We start from the raw sequence: 20,992 nt of genomic DNA, 5'->3' as shown, positions 1-20,992 counted from the left end.
AAAGCATTGTGGTCTTGGGACTGCAATGCTCCTAAAATGAATCTTTAAGGAAAAGGACATAATTGCCACCATCATGTGTTCAAATTTTAAAAATGAGAGACTTTTTTTGAAACACAAATTAACAAAGCCTTGTTCTAGAAATCTATTTGTACAGGATCAGTACTTCCAATTGATGAAAATGGCTGTAATAGGGAGGCATTGATTTACACCCACAGATCTGGCCTAGAAAATGCAGAGCTGGATGCCTGTTTTACAGGCCTCAGTCAGGTGTTTTGCTTTCTGAAGCTTAATTTCAGTGTCCTGTGAGCAAACAATTATTCAAAATTCAATTAATTTATTGTTATGTTTTAATCACTGTGATGGTGTTGTGTTTACAGGTTTTTATCTAATTAACTGTTACTTTCCCATTTAAAATAAATTCAATAACCAAATGTCTCTAGAAACTGAAAGGGCTAGAATGCACCAGCCTTGATATTAAGAATGAGCACTTAACAGCCCAGAGGGCAGAGCCTGAAACTGGGAGGACTCTGTTGGATTTTTCTCTACTCTGTGCTCTTTGCCTTTTTGAGCCTTAGGAAAAATGAAACTATGTTTATTGTTGTGATAGATTCCTGGAGATGTTGATGAAAAGCTGTCAAATACTGAGGTACACAGAACTATGAGCTTTTAAAATAATTCTTAGGGGTATTTGTTTGGGTTAAAACCTCAGGGCCAGGTTTTGCTCTTGGTCCAAGAAGCAGATCAGCGAAGGAGCAGAACTGCTCCTTGGTCCTTGGGTGTTGGGGTCATGCTTTGCACGTCTCCTCCTTTCAGATCAGTGGTTGTTCACAACCTGTGGTGCCAGTGGACCCTATGGCCCCACACAGAGCCAGTGCAACGATGCCTACAGGAACTCCAAGCTCAGAGTGGTGGTGGGAGCTGAAGGGATTCTCCAAGGCATTCAGATCTGGAGAGTACCAGCAACCAACACATACAGGTAAGGAAGCTGTCTCATTGTCGTGATGTATCTGTGTTCAAAACGACCCAAGCTGCTGATACATGCCGGGCATTTTTGAAGTATTACATTTAGAAGTTTGGCCACATCTACTGGGTTTTACTTATCACTGAGCCTGTGATTTCCAGTCTCTCCCATCTCAGATTTGCTCCCTGGAAGATGCAACTTTTTTGGTGAAAAAGAAGACACTTTCTGAGGGAGGCAAATCTTTAGCCTAAATGGTCACAGGTTGGGAGAGCTCTATCAGTAGCAGAAAATGAAGCGTTTTCACCTCCCCAGACCAAGAGGAATGCGTTTCCCATTTGGCATTCATGGGAGCTCTGGGATCAGAATGAGTTTTTCCCACCCTTCACTTGGTGTGGAAGGCACAATCATGTGTCAGCATTTCTTATGGGACAGCTTGCCTCTGCTCAGCATCTTCACTTTTTTGAATCTAGAGGCAGCAAGTTGAGCTTGTAAGCCTGGTTTACCACAGTAGAATTGATTTTGGAAGCCAGCCACCTAAATGGTAGGCTCTGTGATACTGAGGCTTCTAACACTAAATCCCCCTGTGGAGTTGTTTTCAAAGAGAGGTGATCAGATACGGTTCAATGCTACTTAATCAGATTTTTACCAATCATTTTTTTCCTTTTGCTCTTGCTGGGGAAAGAAGTACAATCGAAGTGTAGTTCACTGTATCTGAATGGTAACATGAAGCCATTACATGCATCATTTTGTAAGCAGAACTGTCAGTTTGAGCAAGTGACTCTCTAGAGGTGGGTTTTATGCAGCATTCCATATTGAAACCAATGATGGTATCTTGGATTTCAAAGCAAAACATTCCATTGAAGGCTTTGAACAAATTTCAGTTACAGTTTTCTGATCTCATCTCTTTTTTCTTTTATATTGAAAAAGAATGCTAATGTTGAGGCCAGATGTCAGGCTCTAATAGAGGTCTAGGGCAAAGCAGTTTTGAGAAACAGGCTAGGCTAGGCACAAGTTCTGCCTGAGTGCCTATTCCTACAAGGATTGATGGTAATGCAAAAAGCATTAATGATACTTTACCCAGCTATCAACAAGGAGTTGCCTGAGGTGAATAGAATTTTTCAGAACCAGCACCCAGTAAATATGGTTATAAAGCACAGCCCAAAAATGAAGAGGCAGAGCAGACCAAAAGCTTACAGCACTGTCATTTCTTTAATATCAGAGTCCAAGAAGAGCCAGAATTCCTGTGCCACTGTAGGCTGATTTTTTGCTGCACAGTACAACCCCTGGGCCCTGCAGGCATGACCTGTCTATTTAAGTCCTATAAATGACCTAAGAGACTTTTAAGTTCTGTATAGATAGTAGATGTATAATGTCGTGCATAACATATATATAAAGGGATGACATTCTCTTCTGCACCTCTTAAGACTAAAGTAGAAAATTCACAGCCTGGGGAAAGCAGGAGGCAATTGTGGGCTTAAATTAACTTGACAATCCCCCTGATTCTGGTGTGCTGAAGGAGCAGCAGAGTTCACCAGCACAGCATAGCCCTAGGAAAATGTCAAGTTGCAATATCAATTCCAGGGCTTCCCAGAGTCTGGACTTACTGCCTGTGCTTAGCTCTGCCCTGCGGTCCTGCTGCAGTGTGGGTCCTCTAAGTTTTCCTGATGGGCACTGCTGAAACACCTGACGCAGGAAGAAAACCCTCCTGATGGCTGCTGGGCTCTGGAGAAAGCTGATGTTCTGCCATATCAGTGTGTTTTACACTGTGTAATGTACACTCCTGGTAATTGCTCAAGAAGGATATTGATTTTGTGAACATGAGGCAGAATATGCATTATTAAAATACAGACAACTCAATTTTGCACAAAACTCTGCAAGCACAAACCAACCACACCCAGAAAACCCCATCTGTGAAGGTCTGGGTAAGCTGCCTCACACTGTAGTACCCACATTGTAAAACTGGAGTTTTTACATGCTCTGGTTCACTCTCATGGGACTTCACATTTTGTAACAATGAAGTTAAACATTATAAAATATTTTTTTTTGTTTCAGATCTCCTTCTAAGCATTGAGAAGGTCTAGTCATCTAGGTCTTATGACCAAGTATGAAAGAAGTGGACTGTAATAAATTACACATTACCATCCTTTATCCTACTTCTTTCCATTTTTGAATTAAGAGGTTTAGGTCCATTTTGTGAGTGCCTCATTTGTGATCACATCCACTGTCCTCTCTTCTCTATGGTTCCTTCATGTAAGGTGGCCCAAGAACACAGCCCAAGTGGTGTGCAAAAAAGTGTCATTCTGAGCATTTTCTCATACTCTCAAGACTAGCCCAAGTGTTTCCAATAACCTGGATATTAGGGTGCATGTTTTTCTCCAGCCCTGGTTTGCACTCTGCACATCCTGACCCTTCCTGAAGGTGTGGGCTTCTTTTGCAGATCCCACAAGTTAAACAAGTGTCACAGTAAAAGAAAAGAAGGAAGGCAGTGGAAGGTACTCTGTGTTCTTGCTCTGAATGGGCTGAACCTTTCTTCAGGGCCAATATGGTTACATGGCTTCCTTCCACCTCTAAAAGAAACGTGTTCCGAATGAAAGGGAGCCTCTTAAGGTTTGAAGTCAAGATAACTGTTTAAATAGTGACAGCATTTTGAATAGGGAATGACTGCCACCTGAATATACTGGGTTTTATTTGTCTTCAGCCTTTGAGTGAGGCCAGACTGGGTTTCCTGAACTTTCTGATATCACTGCATGTATGCAAAATCTGTTCTTACATGGAAAAGTATGGCCCCTACTGGCAGCCAATTAGCCCTGCCAGCTTGCTCTGCCTGCTAGTGCACCTCATTAGCCATTGCAAAATTCTACAGTAAATCAACTCAGTTCTCAGATTCATGCAGCATCTGTTCAGGGTGGCCCAGTGCTGTGTCCATCACTTTTTCTGCTGGCTCTGGTACAGCCTGAGGACTGATTGCTTTGGTTATCAGCAGTGGCATGAACATAATCATGTCACATTGCCAGGATCTAATATGCTTTATGAGACACTGCCTGTTTGCAGGCAGGACTGTGCTGGGCAGAGAGCAGCCAGGTGCTGGAGGAAAGGAGCTGTTAAAGCAGAGCACCTACGCTGTGCCTGGTAGGAAGCCGAGAGCAATTTTTGAGTTCTGAGTCCTGCAGTCTCTGGTTACCTGCTCCAGGTGGAATTTTGCTCTTATAGAAACACATGGAATGCTACTAATGTCAGTGGAGAATTACCTGCTTATTTCAGGTCTAAACTGAGTTGCTCTACCATCATCCACCTGCTCAGAAAGTTGCGTAACTCTGTGTTTTGTTGCAGCAGGAATGTGTGTTTTATCATGATCTTTAAAAAGTGCTTTGAAATCCTTTTCTAAAAGCTGCTTTAAGTATGCTCATGGTCAGAAAGGGAGAAGATGAGAAATACAGTGTTACAGCCAGATCTTTGGGTACAGCAGCAGCAGTAAGCACCTCTGAATCTTGACTGTTTGAAATAAAAATCCCGGAGCCTTAACTGAGGCTGCAGCAGCCCATGTGTAATGTAACCTGCCCACTCCTGGCTGGAGACAGGGAGATGTTCCTGATCACCATGAGTTTGGCCAGGGGGCTTTTGCCTTCCTTGTTTACTGCAGGTAGTGTCATCTCCATCTACTTTTCTTTCTGTGTTCTATGGTCCTGGGAATAAGAGAGCTGTTTTCCATCTGGTCCCTGCTACCAGGACCAGTTATGCTGTCTGCTTCCTCAAATCTCCCTCTGTCAATCTCATGCTTAATGTCCTCTTTAGCCATATGTCCTGGTTTTACCAGCTCTCCTGCTTCTGTTCTTTCTCTTCCTTGCTGCAAACTTCTCAAGGATGTGCCTTCTGGGAAACAAGATGTGTTTCATATATTAAAGCTGGAAACTAGAAGGACTTGCTTGCTCTGTTCTCAGCTGTTTGCCCAATAATCAATGTGAAAGAATGTGTTTTGTAGCTACCCAAGCTCACAGATTCAAACAGAGCAGAAAATCAGTCTTCAGGCTTTGGGCTTAGGTTTATTTAGAAAGTCAGGTCTTCAGAGCACAGCTTTGTGACACCGAGTTCAGGTGTGCAAAGTGCTCACTGCTCTGAAGGGGTTTGTGCTTCCTTCCACCTGCCTGGGACAGTTCAGGTGGCAGCCTCTTGTTTTCTTTGTCCTGCAGCATCTCAGGCTATGGAGCTGCGGGTGGGAAAGGAGGGAAGAACACCATGGTGCGGTCCCACGGCGTGTCTGTGCTGGGAATTTTTGACCTGCAGAAGGATGATACGCTGTATATCTTGGTGGGACAGCAAGGAGAAGATGCTTGTCCTAGTGTAAGTGATTGCCTTTCTGTTTTGCCTTCATCCCTTCTACCAATCCATGGAGTTTTGTCTTTTCACACAGAAAAACGTTGTCCTCGAGGGGTTTGGGCCTATAAGAGTCAAGAAATAGGTACAATTTTACTGGGAGAGCATGATAATCTGAAGCACCATGTCCCTATGCTTGCTTCTGTTCAACATTTGGGCCCCGTTGATAATACACAACAGGTTCCTGACTGGTCTGAGTACCTCAGAGCACCTGTGTGGGGGCTTGGAGACAAAAGACAATGCTGCCTTCCATTCCTCTGGAAATCAGTCTTCAAGGCTGACTTTGCAGGGTTTTGCCCTTGTTCCACTATTGAGCCCAGCCCTGCCATTATCATTTACTCTGCACCTCAAGAGGTACCCACATGACAGGGCCTGCTTGGTTATTCTCCATAGGGGAATAGGAAAGACAAATCAATCATTGCTGGGTCAATCCTGATTTTTATGTTACTAACCAACCCTTGCTGCAAATGTCTTGACAGAAAGATGGGCACTATGTACATGCACAGGAGTTTATTAATTTTTAAGTATTCTTTGGAGGAGGATGTGGGAATAGGACACTCTCATGGAGCAAACTAAGCATTTTCTGATGAAATTTCACCTCAGGTTTGAGCTGGACATCTAAATGATGTGCATTTCTCAGCTGATAATGGCTGGCTTCCAAGAGATGAAAGCTTAGCTGTCTGTAAGAGCAGAGAAAGGTTGAAGGATATAGACAAGTAAAAGGGGTTCTCAAGGCTGGCTGCTGAAGTAAATAATGCTAAAACTAGAATTACACATATCTACAAACAAACCATTAATATAAAGCCTTTTTGAAATGAGAAATGGCCTAACTCAAACGTCCATCCAGCATCTTTAACTAGGACATTCCAGCTGAGGGTAATATATGGACTCATTAAATTGCAGGGCACTGTAATCTTAGTGAAAATTTATTGAGTGCTAATGTAATTCTTTCATTGAGGCAAAGAGATTGCATTGACTTGTAGAGGGGACTTTTACTAGATTGGATTGTAATCAGTTATGTCTTTGCCATGAAGGATTATTTTTTTTGTAATCTAGTGGTTCCTTTGGGTCATTGAGTTTGTCATTTTATTAATCATTCCCACCCAACTCTAAATCAATTAAGGAGAGGGAAAAAACAGGGAAAGGAGGACTGTTAGTTCTTTAGGCAAGTCTGCACACAAAAGGGATGCCACTCATTCTCTAGCACAACTTAGAATATATTGTGTGGTCAGCAGAATAATTTGTGATTTGAGTATGCTTTTATCAGGTTCTTCTTCCAAAAGAAAACACACACATGAAAGTAGAAGGAAGCAGAAGGTGAATCCTGCTATAATAAATGTTTGTGCCTTTTCCCCCTAAAAGTGTTGTTGGTTTAGTAAGTTCAGTGTGCATTATATGTGCAATATAACAAGACAGTGTTACTGAGACAAAACCTGTAAAGTAAAATAAGCTAGAAACAAAGTTTGCAACTTGAAAATGCTACAGCAGGGTCCTGCTTGTCATGCACTTTAGTGCTCCAATTTTAAGCCAAAACAGTAGTCAGGTCATAGTCCTGAAGTAGGTATAAATCACGGTTTAATGTTGTGATTGAAATCAGTTAGTGAATTCAGGGATTTGCCTAATACAGAAAGTTCACTGTGTTAAATGATAATTGATGGAAGGGAAAAAATGCTAAGTAGGAAATGTGGAGGCTTTTTAGTGAGGTATTTTCATTAACATCAGGAGAACATTGCAGCCAAAGATGGGATCGCTGCTCTTTTGGTAGGCATTGGTAGTTGCAGTAAAATTGCTACCAAGATCATCAGAGATGCACATTGACTGCTTGGCCCAACCAATGGGACTGGACATGAGGTAAACACAGAGTTGGGTTCTCTGTCTCTGCCATTTGGCTGTTGTGTGACAAGGGACAAGGCACATATCCTTGCTGAGTTACTGCCTTCCTCCACTTGTGAAATACAGACTGTTAGTGCTGGGAAATATTTGCAGCAAATTCTGCTACATTTTGTATATTAAAAGTTTATGGAGGTGTATTACGTGATAATAGGTATCAGCACTGAGTTTACTTCAAAATAATTTAATTAAAATGGCAACAAATTCTTCTGGTGAAGGTTGAGGCAAAAAGCCAGATTCTTGCAGAAGAGCATTCATTTGGTTCTGGTCATGTAGTCTCCCTGGAGGACAATTTCTTGTTTTGGGATGGTGAGAAGGGTACATGAGACCTCTGTGTGCACAAGGGAGTGGAGGTTTCTTACCTGAATTCAGACTTGGTCTTCTGTTTGCAGACAAATGATGTTATCCAGAAAGTCTGCATTGGAGAGAACAACGTGATTGAAGAAGAGATTCGTGTGAACAGAAGTGTCAATGAATGGGCAGGAGGAGGTGGTGGTGGGGGTGGTGCCACTTACATATTTAAGGTATGGAAACACAATCCCCATGCACCTTCAGCATCAACACATCCTTCCACCTGCCTCTGAAAAATCCCTTATGCACCTGAGGGAGAGGGTCCACAGAGTGATCTCTGGGTATCTAATTTCCACTTGAGAGATGTAGGGATCTGAGCTGGCCCTTCACACTTTGAACTGCTGTTCAATATGGCCACACTTGTTTCAGTGGCTTGAAGTATCCTTTGCAAACATAATGAGTTGAATTGGGTAGGGTTTGTTTTTTTTTCCCCAGTAAAAATTGAGATGCTGAAGCATAGTTCTACAGAAAAAGGGTAAATTCTGCAGGACTTCATTCGCCTCTGACATTGTAGAATGTGAGACATCAGTTATACATTAAGCTTGACAAGGAAAGCTGAGGGTAGCCTGTATGTTTTCTGTTGGCAGTCCTGTAGCTGTGGACCACTGATGTTTCCTTTCCTGTGCTAGCTGAGACAGTGCTCATTCCAAACACTGGTCTCAGGGGAGACACTGTGCAGAACAGTGCTCCTTAGCTGTTTCATTTGATAAAAGTCGTCATATGGGGCATTACAGGCTTTCTAAGAGCCATCACCATGGTAGATATAATTCATAGAGCTATTGACACTGCTGTTTCCTGTAGCAGAACTTGACTTATTCTTTAATTTTCTATTCATTAATTTCCTGGGTGTGGGTACATAAATAATGCAGTGACAGTGTGCAGTGCTGAGCAGCCTTAGATGCCTGCTTGGTGCAACATGCAGTAACTATGATGTGGCTGAACTTCCATTTCCATGTCTGACTCAGTTTGAACATTGCCTTTATTTCTGAATTTGTTAAGATGGAGAACGGAGAACCGGTCCCCTTGATAATTGCAGCAGGGGGTGGTGGCAGGGCCTACAGGGCCAAAACGGACACATTTCACCCAGAAAGACTGGAAAATGATTCCTCTATTCCAGGGTTGAATGGAAATTCAGGAGCTGCAGGTAAGGAGAGTTTATTCCTTTTAAGAAAACCTTTGTGAATATGTGGTACTCGCAGATTCCTCCTCCTCACAAGAAGGTGAGGTAAAACTCATGAAAATACAGTTCAGGGGGAACAAAGGGTTATAACAGATGCAAATAGAAGGTACCCACAGTGCTGGATACTTGGGGTAAATAAGAGTATCAGAAATGGTATAGCCATAACAATGGCTACATTCTCCCAAAATAATACAGTACCTCTCATAAACAAAGTTGTTTGATTTTTGATGTGGGAGTTGGTAGTGCCAATGTTACTGTCCTGGTCCCTGCACTGTTTTGTGCTGTGTGGACATACTCAGAGTTTCTCTGGCTTATGCAGAAAAAGCATAATTGCACCATGTCTAGAAGTCTCTGTGCAGAGACCTTGGACTGAGCAAGCAGCAGAGCTGAGAGTGAGTCACTGGTATGTGGTGTGGAGAGTAGGAGTGGGACATGTTTTCACACCCCTTACAATAAATTCAGTTTTTTCTACTTTAGAATTTGCATTGGTTTATTTCAAGAGTGTTTTAGACAGAGGGGGAAGGCTCTGTAAACCAGAAAGAAGTGGTTGGAGAGTAGGTAGGGATATCTTTTTACCTTTTCTATAGAAAATACTTGTCCTTGTTTGTATGGTGAGTGAAAAGAGGTGCAGATGATGACTTTCAGCTGAGGTGTTTTGAATGGATTCTTGTCCTGCAGATCCCTCCAGTGTTTCTAACAGGAAAAGTAACCCCTGGCTGTGCCTTTTCTCTTCTCTCAACTGCAGGTGGTGGAGGTGGCTGGAATGATAACACTTCCTTCCTGTGGTCAGGAAAATCCTTGCTGGAAGGTGCTACTGGAGGAAGATCCTGCCCCCAGGCCATGAAGAAGTGGGGGTGGGAGACAAGAGGGGGTTTCGGAGGGGGTGGAGGGGGGTGCTCCTCAGGTGGAGGAGGCGGAGGATATATAGGTAAAGTGGCTTCGTGTTCAAGGTGTCCCTTCCCCTCCTTTAGTGCTAATGATCAGCAAAATGCTGATGATAACTCTCCTGTAGCTAGCATATTTGACTGTTATGTACTAGTATGTCTGTGTGTTGCCTTTTTAGCACTAGATGAACTCATTTAGGCTTTGAGCAAAGAGCCAGAGGCTGCAAAGAGTCCTTCAGCTGCAACCCTGGCTTTGCGCTCTGCAAAATGTGACATTAAGATCTTGCTGTTATTCCTGAGCTTTTCACATTGGGTTGAGAGTGCTGGAGCAAGAGGAGACACAGCTTTGTGCTCTAGTTGCCAGCACCTGTTTTTGGAGGACTTTGGTCCTGGAGACTGGCAGCCAGGCTTTATGCCAGGGGAAAGATGCAGCTTCTCCCCTGCCCTGCTGTGGGTGGGCTTTGGTCCTGCACAGTGGTCTCTGGGTGCAGAGGCTCAGGCTGCCAGCCAGCACCCCTCTTAATATGACTTCAGTCAACAAGGAGCTAATTTCATGTGCCTCTGTGTCTCAGGGCAGCTGTCAGATGGCATTATGTTGATTACAACTGGTGTGGGCCAGATTCAAGATCTCTACTAACCCATAGTCTCCTGGGCCACATAGTTTCTGCAGCCATCTGCACTGTGGTGGACTCTTTAACCCCTGGTTCTCCACAGCTTAAATTAAGTAGAAGGTAGCCTGGAAATATTGAGAGGAAGTAATGAGTTTAAATGATTAAGTGCATGTTTTGTACCAATGTTCCTGTGTAATGCTTCTTTTTCTGACAGAATGACTCACATGATTTTTTTTTTTTTATTTCACTGAAGACAATTAAAAGAAAAAAGCTATTTTTGGGTGGGTGGGGGAATCGTTGCATGCTTGAAGTACAAATTATATGTGTTTCTAATATTTGTTATCTATTGCCCATACTTTGCTTCTGGTTCCATGTGCTCAAGCACAAATGAGCAACTGATAAATTCCTTCAGTCCCCACTCCTGGTTGACCACCCTGCATTTAGGGTGCAAAGGAGAGGAAGGATATCAGGTATTCATTCCCTCTGCTGACACAGTACATGCCTTGATCAGCAGGGTGCTAACTTAGCCCTGGAGTACTGGTGCTTTCCAGTCTCTTGGCTACATAAATTTTAACAAGGGCTTGTATGTTTCACAGCATCCAAATGGTTAAAGATGAAGTTTGTGCCTTAGTTTGCAACAGTCTACCTAAACAGAGCTAATTGATTGATTGATTGATTGTCACAAGCTTCTTTATTAAATTGAAGTTCTAAAGTCTACTAGTTCATGCCACAACTTGCTAAATATTCCCTATATATTAAATGCTTTAATTTTTCTCTTTTTCATTTGGATGCCTCCCTAAATAGGCTGAATTCATGCATGTTGCCATGTTTATCTGTGTTTTATTGTTCTGTGAGCCTCAGTCTGTTAAGGTAACTTCTGGTTTGACATAGGTGGCAATGCTGCAGTGGACAATGACCCAGAGATGGATGGGGAGGATGGTGTGTCCTTTATTAACCCAATTGGTACTTTATACACTCCAGCACTTAAAGGTATTCATACTGGTCAGAAGTCTTCTCATGGGTTTATTTCATTTTAAAAGTAGTAGGACCCCATACAACCTTTTGGGGTGCAGCTCAGTGTCATGAACATGAGGAGGCAGAAAGTATATAAAATACAGCAGAGAATAGGCAGAAGTAGCAGAAAAAAAACAGAGAGAGGAAGCATCAAGCCTATTAGGAAACACTGCCAGCAGTACAGTCTACCAGTTTACAGAATAATTTTGGACAAGGAAAGTGATAACAGAACATCATAGCTCAGATACTTTAGGAAAGAAACAGACAAAACACCTGACTACTCACTAACAAGAAAGTTCCTTAGAGCATCCCTTGGTAAAATATCCAGGTGCTGCCCAGCAGTGCATGGGAGTGATAACTGCTGCCACTGCAGCCTGTGTTTTCCCAGAAGTCAGTGTCTTTAATATGTTTGCAATGTGTTCAGAAAACAACAACAAAAAAAAATCTACTCATTAAAAAAAAAAAGAAAGTTTCCAACAGCCAGAAGTATTTTCAAATGCAGATGCACTCTGGCCTGGTGGATTCAGCCAGAAAGTTTTGAAGATAATGCAGTGATTGGTCTTGGAGGGAGTAAAGTCCGGGAAAAAAAAGAGTGAGCCCAAGGAAATTATAAGAATGGTCTTTACACTAATTAACTGAGCTTCTTCATCCACTCCTTAGTGACAGAGGGGCACGGAGAGGTGGAAATTAGGCTGCACCTTAACTGCAGTCACTGTGAGATGGACGAGTGCCATGTTGATCTTGAGACTCAAAAAGTCATTTGCTTTTGTGAGCCAGGCACAGAATTGGCAGAGGATGGTGTGTCTTGCACAGGTAAGTAGGTGTGTGGGGTACTGCTAACATGTGGGACAGAAAATGCATGGCCAAAGGCTGTGGTTTGGACTGTAAGACATCCTGAAAGTGCTGTCTAATCTTTCTTAAACCTGGCTGCAGTAGAATGTTACTTTCTTCCCTGCTGGTGTATGCTGCAGAGCTCTTTTGCCAGGATATAGCCTCAGCAGCTCTGAGGACTGGGGCACTGAGCAGCAGTGCTGCTTTGCTCTGCAGTATATATTTGGCTTCCTGGGCAGATCTGAGCAGAGTCAAATTCTGTGTCTGCTTGTGCTGGTGTTCAGAGTCTGCTCTGAAATCCTGAAAGTTTGCTTGCTGAAAGAATTTTCCAGTTGAACTTAAATTTCAGACCAGTTCTTTAAAGCGGGGGGGAAAAAAAAAGTGCAAGGTGAAAGAAAATATGATTCCTGTGGAACTGGACATTTAAGGTAAAACTTCAGAAACTGTGGGAAATTCTGTGCAAGATTTCTCTGAGAAAAACTAAATACAGTGCCTGTGCTTGCCTTTCTTTCAAAACCAGGTGCTCAGAGCTCCATTACTAGGTTTGCTTCCTATTCTTGTGCAGCATTTAGAGCAGGTCACCCCAGGGGTTTGGGATCCTGCTTTCAGCTTTGTCACTGGCATGGGAAAATTGTTGGTTTTTTACCATTCCTGCCTGTAAGATGGGTAAAAAGTATGGTCATTTTGTCAAGGTGAAGTAAAGCTTAATAGCACGATCCCACATGAAGATGCAGCTTCACTGCACTGTTATCAGGTTTTTCCGCCTGGATTACATGCATTTAGGAGATGATATATTGCAGTCCTCCTGCTTTTGCTGTGATTTGGCATTGATAGCAGCACTTTAACCCAAACAATGTAATGTTCTTTTCACCCCCCCCCCCCCCCCCACCAACCTCCTGCCCCTGGTTTTTATGGTCTTGCTTTTGCACCCAGGGAGTTCACATGTTAATTCATTGATAGTGAACCATCTGTTTTAATGACTTGGTAGTAATTGAGAAAAGTGAAACAATGAGGTGTGAGAAGTCATAGATCCTGAGAACTGGTCATGCCAGAGGTTGCTCCTACGCTATTGGAGCAGCAGATGGCGAATGGAAAGAAGAGCAGAAAAAAATCTGATGGCAAAAAAGTGGCTCCTGGAAGATAATTTCAAACATGTAATTCCTTCTTTCTGTTGCAGCTGAGCCAGTGGTTCGTCTCCCTTTCTCCTTGGTCTTGTCTGTAGTGACTTCAGCATTGGTGGCTGCTTTAATTTTGGCTTTTTCAGGAATCATGATAGGTGAGTGTTTCTCTGCAGAAGATATTTTTGTATGAGGGCTGGATCTGAGCTAGGGATAATTGGGCCCTGAGAGGCAAAAGGATTCCGGTTTTGAGCTACTGCTGTATTTAATGACACCTTCCCACACACATCTTCAGATTTCTGTAGTTGTTTCTAACCACAATGACCAATTCGAGGAGGCTTCAGTTACTGACTGCATCTCAAAAGAGACATTATTTTTTGTGTTGTACTGTGCAGTTGCCAGAACACAGCTGCTTCTGGTTTTGTGAGATCTGCTGCTGTTTAATGCCTAAAAGCTTCTTTATTTGTGTGCCTATGTACAGATTTCACCTCTTAATGCTCTTTAAGCTTAAACTCTCACATAGGTTCCCCTTTCACAAACTGCTCCTTAGTAGGATGTGGGTATTCTTGGAATTTTTATTTGAAGTTATAAAAGGTATTTTTCACCTTTTCGTGTTCTTACTTTAAACAATCGCTCACTTCCATTTGGTGCAAGCAGAATAGATTTGAATCAATGAAAAGGAGTCAAGGATTCAAACCACAGCTTTGCCACCATTCTTTGTCAACACTGTGTGTGGTCTGGGGAAGGAGGGGGATGAACCAAGAGCAGGAAATTAGATCTGCACAGCTGTTTCGGTTTTAAGGATTTCAGGAGTTATCAGTTGCATGCACATGGTCCTACACCTATGATTTCTGTCCTGACAGTGCCTTTTTACAATGACTAAATACTTCTCAGGAGTGGAAGAGTAATCCTCTTTCCATCCAATGAGCCTATCATTTCCATCTCAGGAAAGGGCAACGATTTAAAAAATCAAAGCAAAGGCAATGAGGAGGAAAATGGAGGACAGGAAGGGTTTGTGGATAGGTCATTACATCCATCTGCCTTTGCAAGTGCATGTTTACCCCTTCAATTTTTCCCCTGAGCAACATCTGCTGGAGAAGATGCAATAACTATTGCCGTCACAGTCTTTGGGCTCAATCCAGCTCCCACAGAAATCAATAGCGATTTAGCCTGCTCCTGATTGTCATCTTCTTTTAGAAAAAATCCTGCAATATCAGTTAATATTTCAAGGAATATCCTCAGGATGTCTTCTTTCAAGGTGTGGTTTTTAATGGTGTTGCAGAAGTATCAGTGAAGTGATGCAAGGAATATAACATACCATAAACTGACTTCAAATGTAGTCCTACTCTGTTGTTTAGAAACAGAGGAAGTTTTGGAAAATCAGTTATTTTTAATGTACAATGTGTTATTCTGAGGAAACAGCTTAGGCTATCCATTTTGAACAATTTGATGCAATAGTTCATTTCAGACTTTAGTCACTTCTATGTGATTTAGGAAAGTTGGTTATACAAGACACCACAAATTTCAAACTGGACTTGTATTTGGAAGGTCTGGTTAAACTAAATAGAGCATAAAAAAAGCATCAGAACTCTGAGATGTGAAAAGTGAAAGTCCTTTTACTTTTCCCAGACAGTCCATGAGCAAAGCCTGTTTCTTTGTAAGATGTGTAAATCAAAGGTTCCTGGATATCTTCAGATCCCATTTTCTATCTGAAATTATTCGATGTACAGAAATATGCCAGTGTCACTGGCTGGTTTGATTGCCAAGACTGGCCACACCACAGTGAGTCCCAGTGAGAAGGGCTGTCCCAAATCCAGTCTCTGGGGGTGGTTAACTGTGTTCTCTGTGTTTAGTGTATCGCCGCAAGCACCAGGAGCTGCAAGCCATGCAGATGGAGCTGCAGAGCCCAGAGTACAAACTGAGCAAGCTGCGTACCTCCACCATCATGACAGACTACAACCCCAACTACTGCTTTGCAGGGAAAACCACATCCGTTAGTGACCTTAAAGAGGTGCCTCGAAAAAACATCTCCCTCATCCGGTAAATTCATCTTTGCCTTCCCCACCCTTCTCGTTGTACACCCACGTATCCCTGCTCTCCTAGAGAGGTGTGAATGCATGGCTTTGTGCAAATTCTTGTGCACTTTTAGGTTCATACCCCTTTTCATAAAATGTAAAGCTGCAGTAGTTAGGCTCGTGTGCGGTGGACTAGATTTTGGCATTCGCCTTGACCTTCTACAGGTGCAGTGTTCATCTCCTGGGATTGTGAGGAGAACTGAATAATCATCACCAGTAATTCAGTTACATCTTTTACAGGCTATGCAGTGGATGGCCCATTGCCATGAGCTGATGAAATTCTGGGATGGCTGAAGTTTGTAGGAGGCTCTTTTAAATCTTTGATGGGATCTTTGGTAAAGACAATGACATCCTTAAGTGCAATAGCAAGGAAAGGAATGGATTTGAAAATGCCAGACAGAATTTAAAAGTCAGGGATATAAAGCCAGCAACATAATTGCGTTTAGATGAGAACTTCTGAAAAGTTTTAAAGTGTCTCCTAAGAAAAACTTGAAAATGCTGAGTTCTTGCACACTGCTCTACTGAAGGATATTTGTGAATGTGACAGTACCCTGATACCATGCAGTGTTACACAAAAAAAATAAAAAGTGGAAGCAGGAGTCCTTGAAAAATTGGGAAGCTTAAAGTGCTGAAAAAAAATTATGCTCAGAGCAGTCTATGTAGTCTGCAATGTTTTGCTGTCTCTTATCTCATTCCCCCTTAACCTGCACATCTTGCTGGACTGCACCTGGAGGTTTCCAGTGTACCCTGTGCTGCTGCTCCCTTTGCCACTTGGACTTTGAAAGGATTTTTGAAGTGTGGCAAGCAGATAGCAGAGGATACAGCTGGGAACTGACAAGGGAAGGGAAAGTGGACTTTTTGGAAGGAGGGTGAGTTATGAGCTATAAAGATCTGGCCTATCCCCTCAGTTCGTAATAGGTTGGTCAGACAGAGCCAAGAATGGTGTCTCAAGCTGATACCTACAAAATGTTATTACACAAAGTGGTTGAGTCACAGGCAACACGAGTCCTCAGTGTGGTTTCACTGCCAGACTGGTTCTAACCTGGCAAAACTAGAGACAGAGCTTAAGGAACAGCAGAGCAGATTGTTCCTCCTTGTTCATATGGACAGGAGGGCAACAGCCCATGCAAAAGCAGTCCATAGATACAGCAGAGAACAGAATCAGTGCAGTCCTCAGCCCAGACCTGGCTCTAACAGGAGAGTGCATGCTGTAGCAGAGAGCTGTATTGAGAGCCTTTTTCCCAGACCGAGATGCAGGGATGCCTCTCAGAGGTTGGAAAAGCTACTGCCCAATGTGCAGCCCATGCAGGGTTAAGAGGGACTCAGGATTTGGGGTGCAGCCTCATCCTCTGCCATATTTCACCATGTCATTATGAGAGGCCACTGATGTGAAATAGCTGTTGTTGTACCAGTTGACTTAATGTTGAGTCAGGAGTGAATAGACAAGTATGCAAAATCTGTACCACAAGGACATGGAACAGGATCTATTTTATGATTACTCTTATTCCTTTCTCTTTTTCTTGCCATCTTATTCAAAATAAAACTGTAAGTTTCATAACATGATCACTGCCAGAAACAATTCTCAGCACAAATTCCTAGAGCTGAGTGCTTTACAAAGCACTGTCATCACCATTTACTGGCTAAGGTACTTGCCCAGAATCACACAATAAGTCAGGAAAAGTTATTTGGTTTAGAATTCAGGTCTTTTAAGAATCATTGTGCCTCCTAGTTTCTTGCTCAATGTTTTGTTTAATGGTGATGCAGAAATATCAGGGGAACTGTTAATGCGTTTAGGGTGTGTAAACACCAAGACTAAAGTCCTGTCTTTATTGATCTGTTTTGGAGCACCCACCACTGAGCACTGATACCAAAGCCATAGATGAGTACTCTCTGTTACGTGCTGCAATGCCAGCAGCTCGATTTCACTGGGGAATGTTCACTTCCATGGACTGCTTTCCCTTACAATTAAATAAAATGTAGGTTCATGAAAGATCTCACCAAGGTCTGGTGAGACCATATTGTCAATATCCAGTTCTCCCTGTTACACTGCCATGAAAATTGTGAGCCCGTTCTGTGAGCTGTGTCCACAGTGTTATAATGTGTGTTCTCTGTAGTAAAACCTTCTTGTCTTCTCTGGTCTGTCCAGGGGTTTGGGCCACGGAGCCTTTGGTGAGGTATATGAAGGTCAGGTGACAGGGATCCCCAGCGACCCCACTCCCTTGCAGGTGGCTGTGAAAGTAAGTGACAGTGTATGAGTTATCATGATGGTTTCATGCACCTTTCACCCCAGAGTCCCAATGCATTGTAACAATGAAGACGAGTGAAGTGTTGCTATAAGTCCTGAAGGATGTGGCTAGAAATATTGCTGCTGTGTTGCAGCACTGTAATCCATCACAGCAATGGTACAGCTTGTAGGATATGGGTATGTGAGACTACTAAAAGAGGTCTGTGCATAGTAAATAGGCAAAGATTTCCCACAGAGCCACAGCAGGCTGCAGGAATGAGAACTAAATCTATCCTCTGTCTATCCTCCCCATGCTACACCTAGCTGGTAATCTGTCCAAAAGTCTTCTCAGGGCCAAAAGCTGCTGGCACATACATCAAAGACCCTGCAAGTAGGAGATGGCTGGTTTTCCAAGGATCTCACCACTCCCTTACAGGATGGATATGCATTGGATGTGAAGATAAATCCTAAGAGACCCTGGTAGAGTTATCCAGGCCTTCAGCAGTCTAGCTGGTTTGTTTTCCCTTAGAGATTACATAGCAGCACTGTTCTGCTGTTGGTTGTAGATCCCAGCCTTGCAGGAAGGTAGGATCATTGAACTGCAGGGAACTCAGGAGCTGTGATCTCATTCCTCATCCTCTATACAGCAGAGTCTCATATGTTGAACCTTCTCTGTGCACTCTGGGCTGTTTCCTTTGCTGGGAGGAGGATGACAGTGGCGTTGATGGGTCAGGAGTTCTGATATTTACCTTTCAACAGGCTTCACAGTCTAGTTTAACAATGCTCTAGTGGCTTAGAGTGAAGTTTCTTTTAAAGAAGGATTGCTGCAGACAATGTTAGTGCCAGGTGTTCTAATCTGTAAGTTGAAGTATCTTCTCCTTGTCAACCTGTTCTTTCTTTTCCAGACATTGCCAGAAGTGTGTTCAGAGCAAGATGAGCTCGACTTCCTCATGGAAGCTCTCATTATTAGGTGTGTATGAATCACATCAACACCACTTGTGTAGGCTTGCAAAGCCCAACAAAATAAAGAAAAAAAGGTTTTTTATAGGTGGTGTCCTCTCAGCACATCTATACAGTAATTTTAGCACAAATAGCATAGGCATTACCATCCTTTTCTGTTCTTCTTACAAATGAAGAGGCACCAAATGATTAAAGGCTAAATTTTGAAAAGGATCCACATTGGTTTTTATTACCCAAAGTGAAAAATTTAAAGCCCAGATTTTAGAATTGATAATAAGATTTTTTTGATTTCTCTTAGAGAGGAGAACATACCTTAAGAATTTGGGTTTGACTAATCAAAACTAACAGATGACATTTACTTTATGCTGCTGTCATGTCATGTGTCAGACAGCAGAATCCATGGAGCTACTTTCCATCTCATTTGAGAGGTGGGGAAATAAGGAAGTATTAGAGACTTGACCTCAAGAAACATCCCCCAAGAGCAGATCCCTGTGTCAGTGTGTTACTTAGAACAACGTTGCCCTAGCCCAACTTCTGCCTTGGATGGGGAAATTAAAAGCAGACTTTTCTCTGTTATCAGACATGTTCTGCTTCCTATGCCCCACAAGTCTTGCTGTAGCCCAAAAAGAATGCAGAAAATAGGGAGAGGAAAAGCAAAAGCCACTGCTTCCCCACCTCTGTCTGTCCCTACACTGTCCAGACGGACACGGAATGCAGGGGTAGTGCTTTAGCTTTATACAGCTGCCCAACCTTTGAGATTTGTTATTTTCTGGGGAAAAAAAAAATTTAAAAAGTGCAAAAACAAAACATTCCCTGCAGCAAAAAGGTTTGAATGGTTTCTGCTTTTTGGGTCAAAGTTGCTCCACAAGTGTGTGTTCCTGTCTCCGCAGCAAGTTCAACCACCAGAACATCGTGCGCTGTATCGGGGTGAGCTTGCAGGCCCTGCCCCGCTTCATCCTGCTGGAGCTGATGGCTGGAGGAGACCTGAAATCCTTCCTGAGGGAAACACGCCCTAGACCGGTGAGGAAAGAGTAAATTGTGATTTGTTTAGAGAGCTGCTGCCACGAGGCAAACACTTGGCTATAAAAGAGCTCATCTCTGCAGATACTATTTCCCAGCATTTTAGATGGTCACAAAATTTCTGCTGTTGTAAGATCACATGAAGGCAGGAGCCAGCAGGATATGGGACGGATGCTGCTGGGGCTATGCAGAGGTGCCTCATCCCTGGACTTTGCTAGATAACATTGCAGATATTACCTAAAAAAAGAACAGAAGCAAAGTCTAAAAAAAAAAGTTAAACTCAATTCTTACGTTCTTTTTGCCAGTTGGGGGCAGGCTGGGGGAAAATGTTGAGCTAGTAATATTAAAAAAATAAATCCATTATTCAAACTGTTGATCAGATGCGTTTCTGTGGATATCTGTCAGTTCAAATTTGGCATAGGCAAGGAGACAATCCAGCCTGGAGGTGTCAACTTAATAGAAAATATCTTTAGTCCAGAGTTTTAAAGATTTTCCCCACTGAAATCAACACCAATAGGAAGAGACAGCTAGAAATGTGGAAGAAATTAATTATGACTTCTAGAAAGAATTCAGTATTTCAGAAGAATAAAGCTTCCTCTGAGTCCCTGGGTCAGAAAGTCACACAGATATTGCTTAAGTTTAAGGCCAGGGCCCAGCTTCATATTTTGTCTTTAAGTTTGACAGAGGACAAAATGCTGCATTTTATCAGTACAAGAATGACACAAATTTGTTCTAACAGTTATCAATAAGAGTCTTCCTTGAGGCATCTGGAAACAGATAAACTTTTTATTTTTTCCATGCAGTGTGGTTTTCAGACATATAAAATGGTCTGTGAGATTCAGAAGCACTGCAGTCTTGAACAGGTTGCAATAAAGTGGCTCCTTCCTGGATAAGGAGGGTAAACACCCAGAAAGGAAAGTGCTCTGAAATCTGAGCAAGCAGACTTTATAAATACAGGTTGTTTTTCTGAAGCACCTAGAGATGCTCCTACAAATGGGCTGAACTTGGTTGCAGGTGAATGGGGAAATTCATGTTCTGCAATGTGGTCCCCACTCTCACCCAGTGCAGTGTAAAATGGCACAGACAGGATATGCTGCCAGGTAAGAGCTTTGTTCAAAACTGCCAGGCCAGGCTGTGCAAGATGTGGGAAGGGGCAGGTGAAACACAATGGGGTTTGGCTGCTTAAATTAGGGAAGCCGGCTCAGTGATGGTATAGATCTTGTGAGGAACCACCAAGAACACTAGTCCTGCACAGGAGGAATTTTTACCTACTTGCAGTAAAATGAGCCAGCTCCTTTTGTAGATGAAACAGCCCTTAATCTCAACAGGATGAAGTCATGGGAGTCTTCTGAGCCTTCTGATCTGAGGAGTTTTTTTTTTTTGTTTGGCCCTACCTCAGTCATGAGTTCTTCCTTACCGTGACTTCTGTTCCTGTCAGCAGTAGCTCTGTGCAACCCCTGTGAAAACCCATGGCAGAAGAGGCTGATGGTTCACTCCATTGC

General features: G+C 42.7%; 1 protein-coding gene across 1 annotated transcript in view; it reads left to right on the top strand.

Moving 5' to 3' along the window:
* The window catches only part of ALK (ALK receptor tyrosine kinase), a 302,683-nt gene that overhangs the window by 269,875 nt on the left and 11,816 nt on the right, over positions 1 to 20,992 (top strand). Inside the window, 12 exon segments of the mRNA XM_041424114.1 lie at positions 814 to 976; positions 5,149 to 5,299; positions 7,615 to 7,746; positions 8,573 to 8,717; positions 9,499 to 9,681; positions 11,140 to 11,238; positions 11,923 to 12,075; positions 13,271 to 13,369; positions 15,065 to 15,251; positions 17,433 to 17,523; positions 18,416 to 18,480; positions 19,361 to 19,490. Of these exon segments, the coding sequence (XP_041280048.1) occupies positions 814 to 976; positions 5,149 to 5,299; positions 7,615 to 7,746; positions 8,573 to 8,717; positions 9,499 to 9,681; positions 11,140 to 11,238; positions 11,923 to 12,075; positions 13,271 to 13,369; positions 15,065 to 15,251; positions 17,433 to 17,523; positions 18,416 to 18,480; positions 19,361 to 19,490 (1,598 nt within the window).

Source organism: Onychostruthus taczanowskii, unplaced genomic scaffold, assembly GCF_017590055.1.
Source record: "Onychostruthus taczanowskii isolate IOZ18803 unplaced genomic scaffold, ASM1759005v1 scaffold80, whole genome shotgun sequence".
Classification (NCBI taxonomy): Eukaryota; Metazoa; Chordata; class Aves; order Passeriformes; family Passeridae; genus Onychostruthus; species Onychostruthus taczanowskii.
Note: the sequence above shows the minus strand (reverse complement) of the source record. Positions and strands in the feature narration are given on the sequence as shown.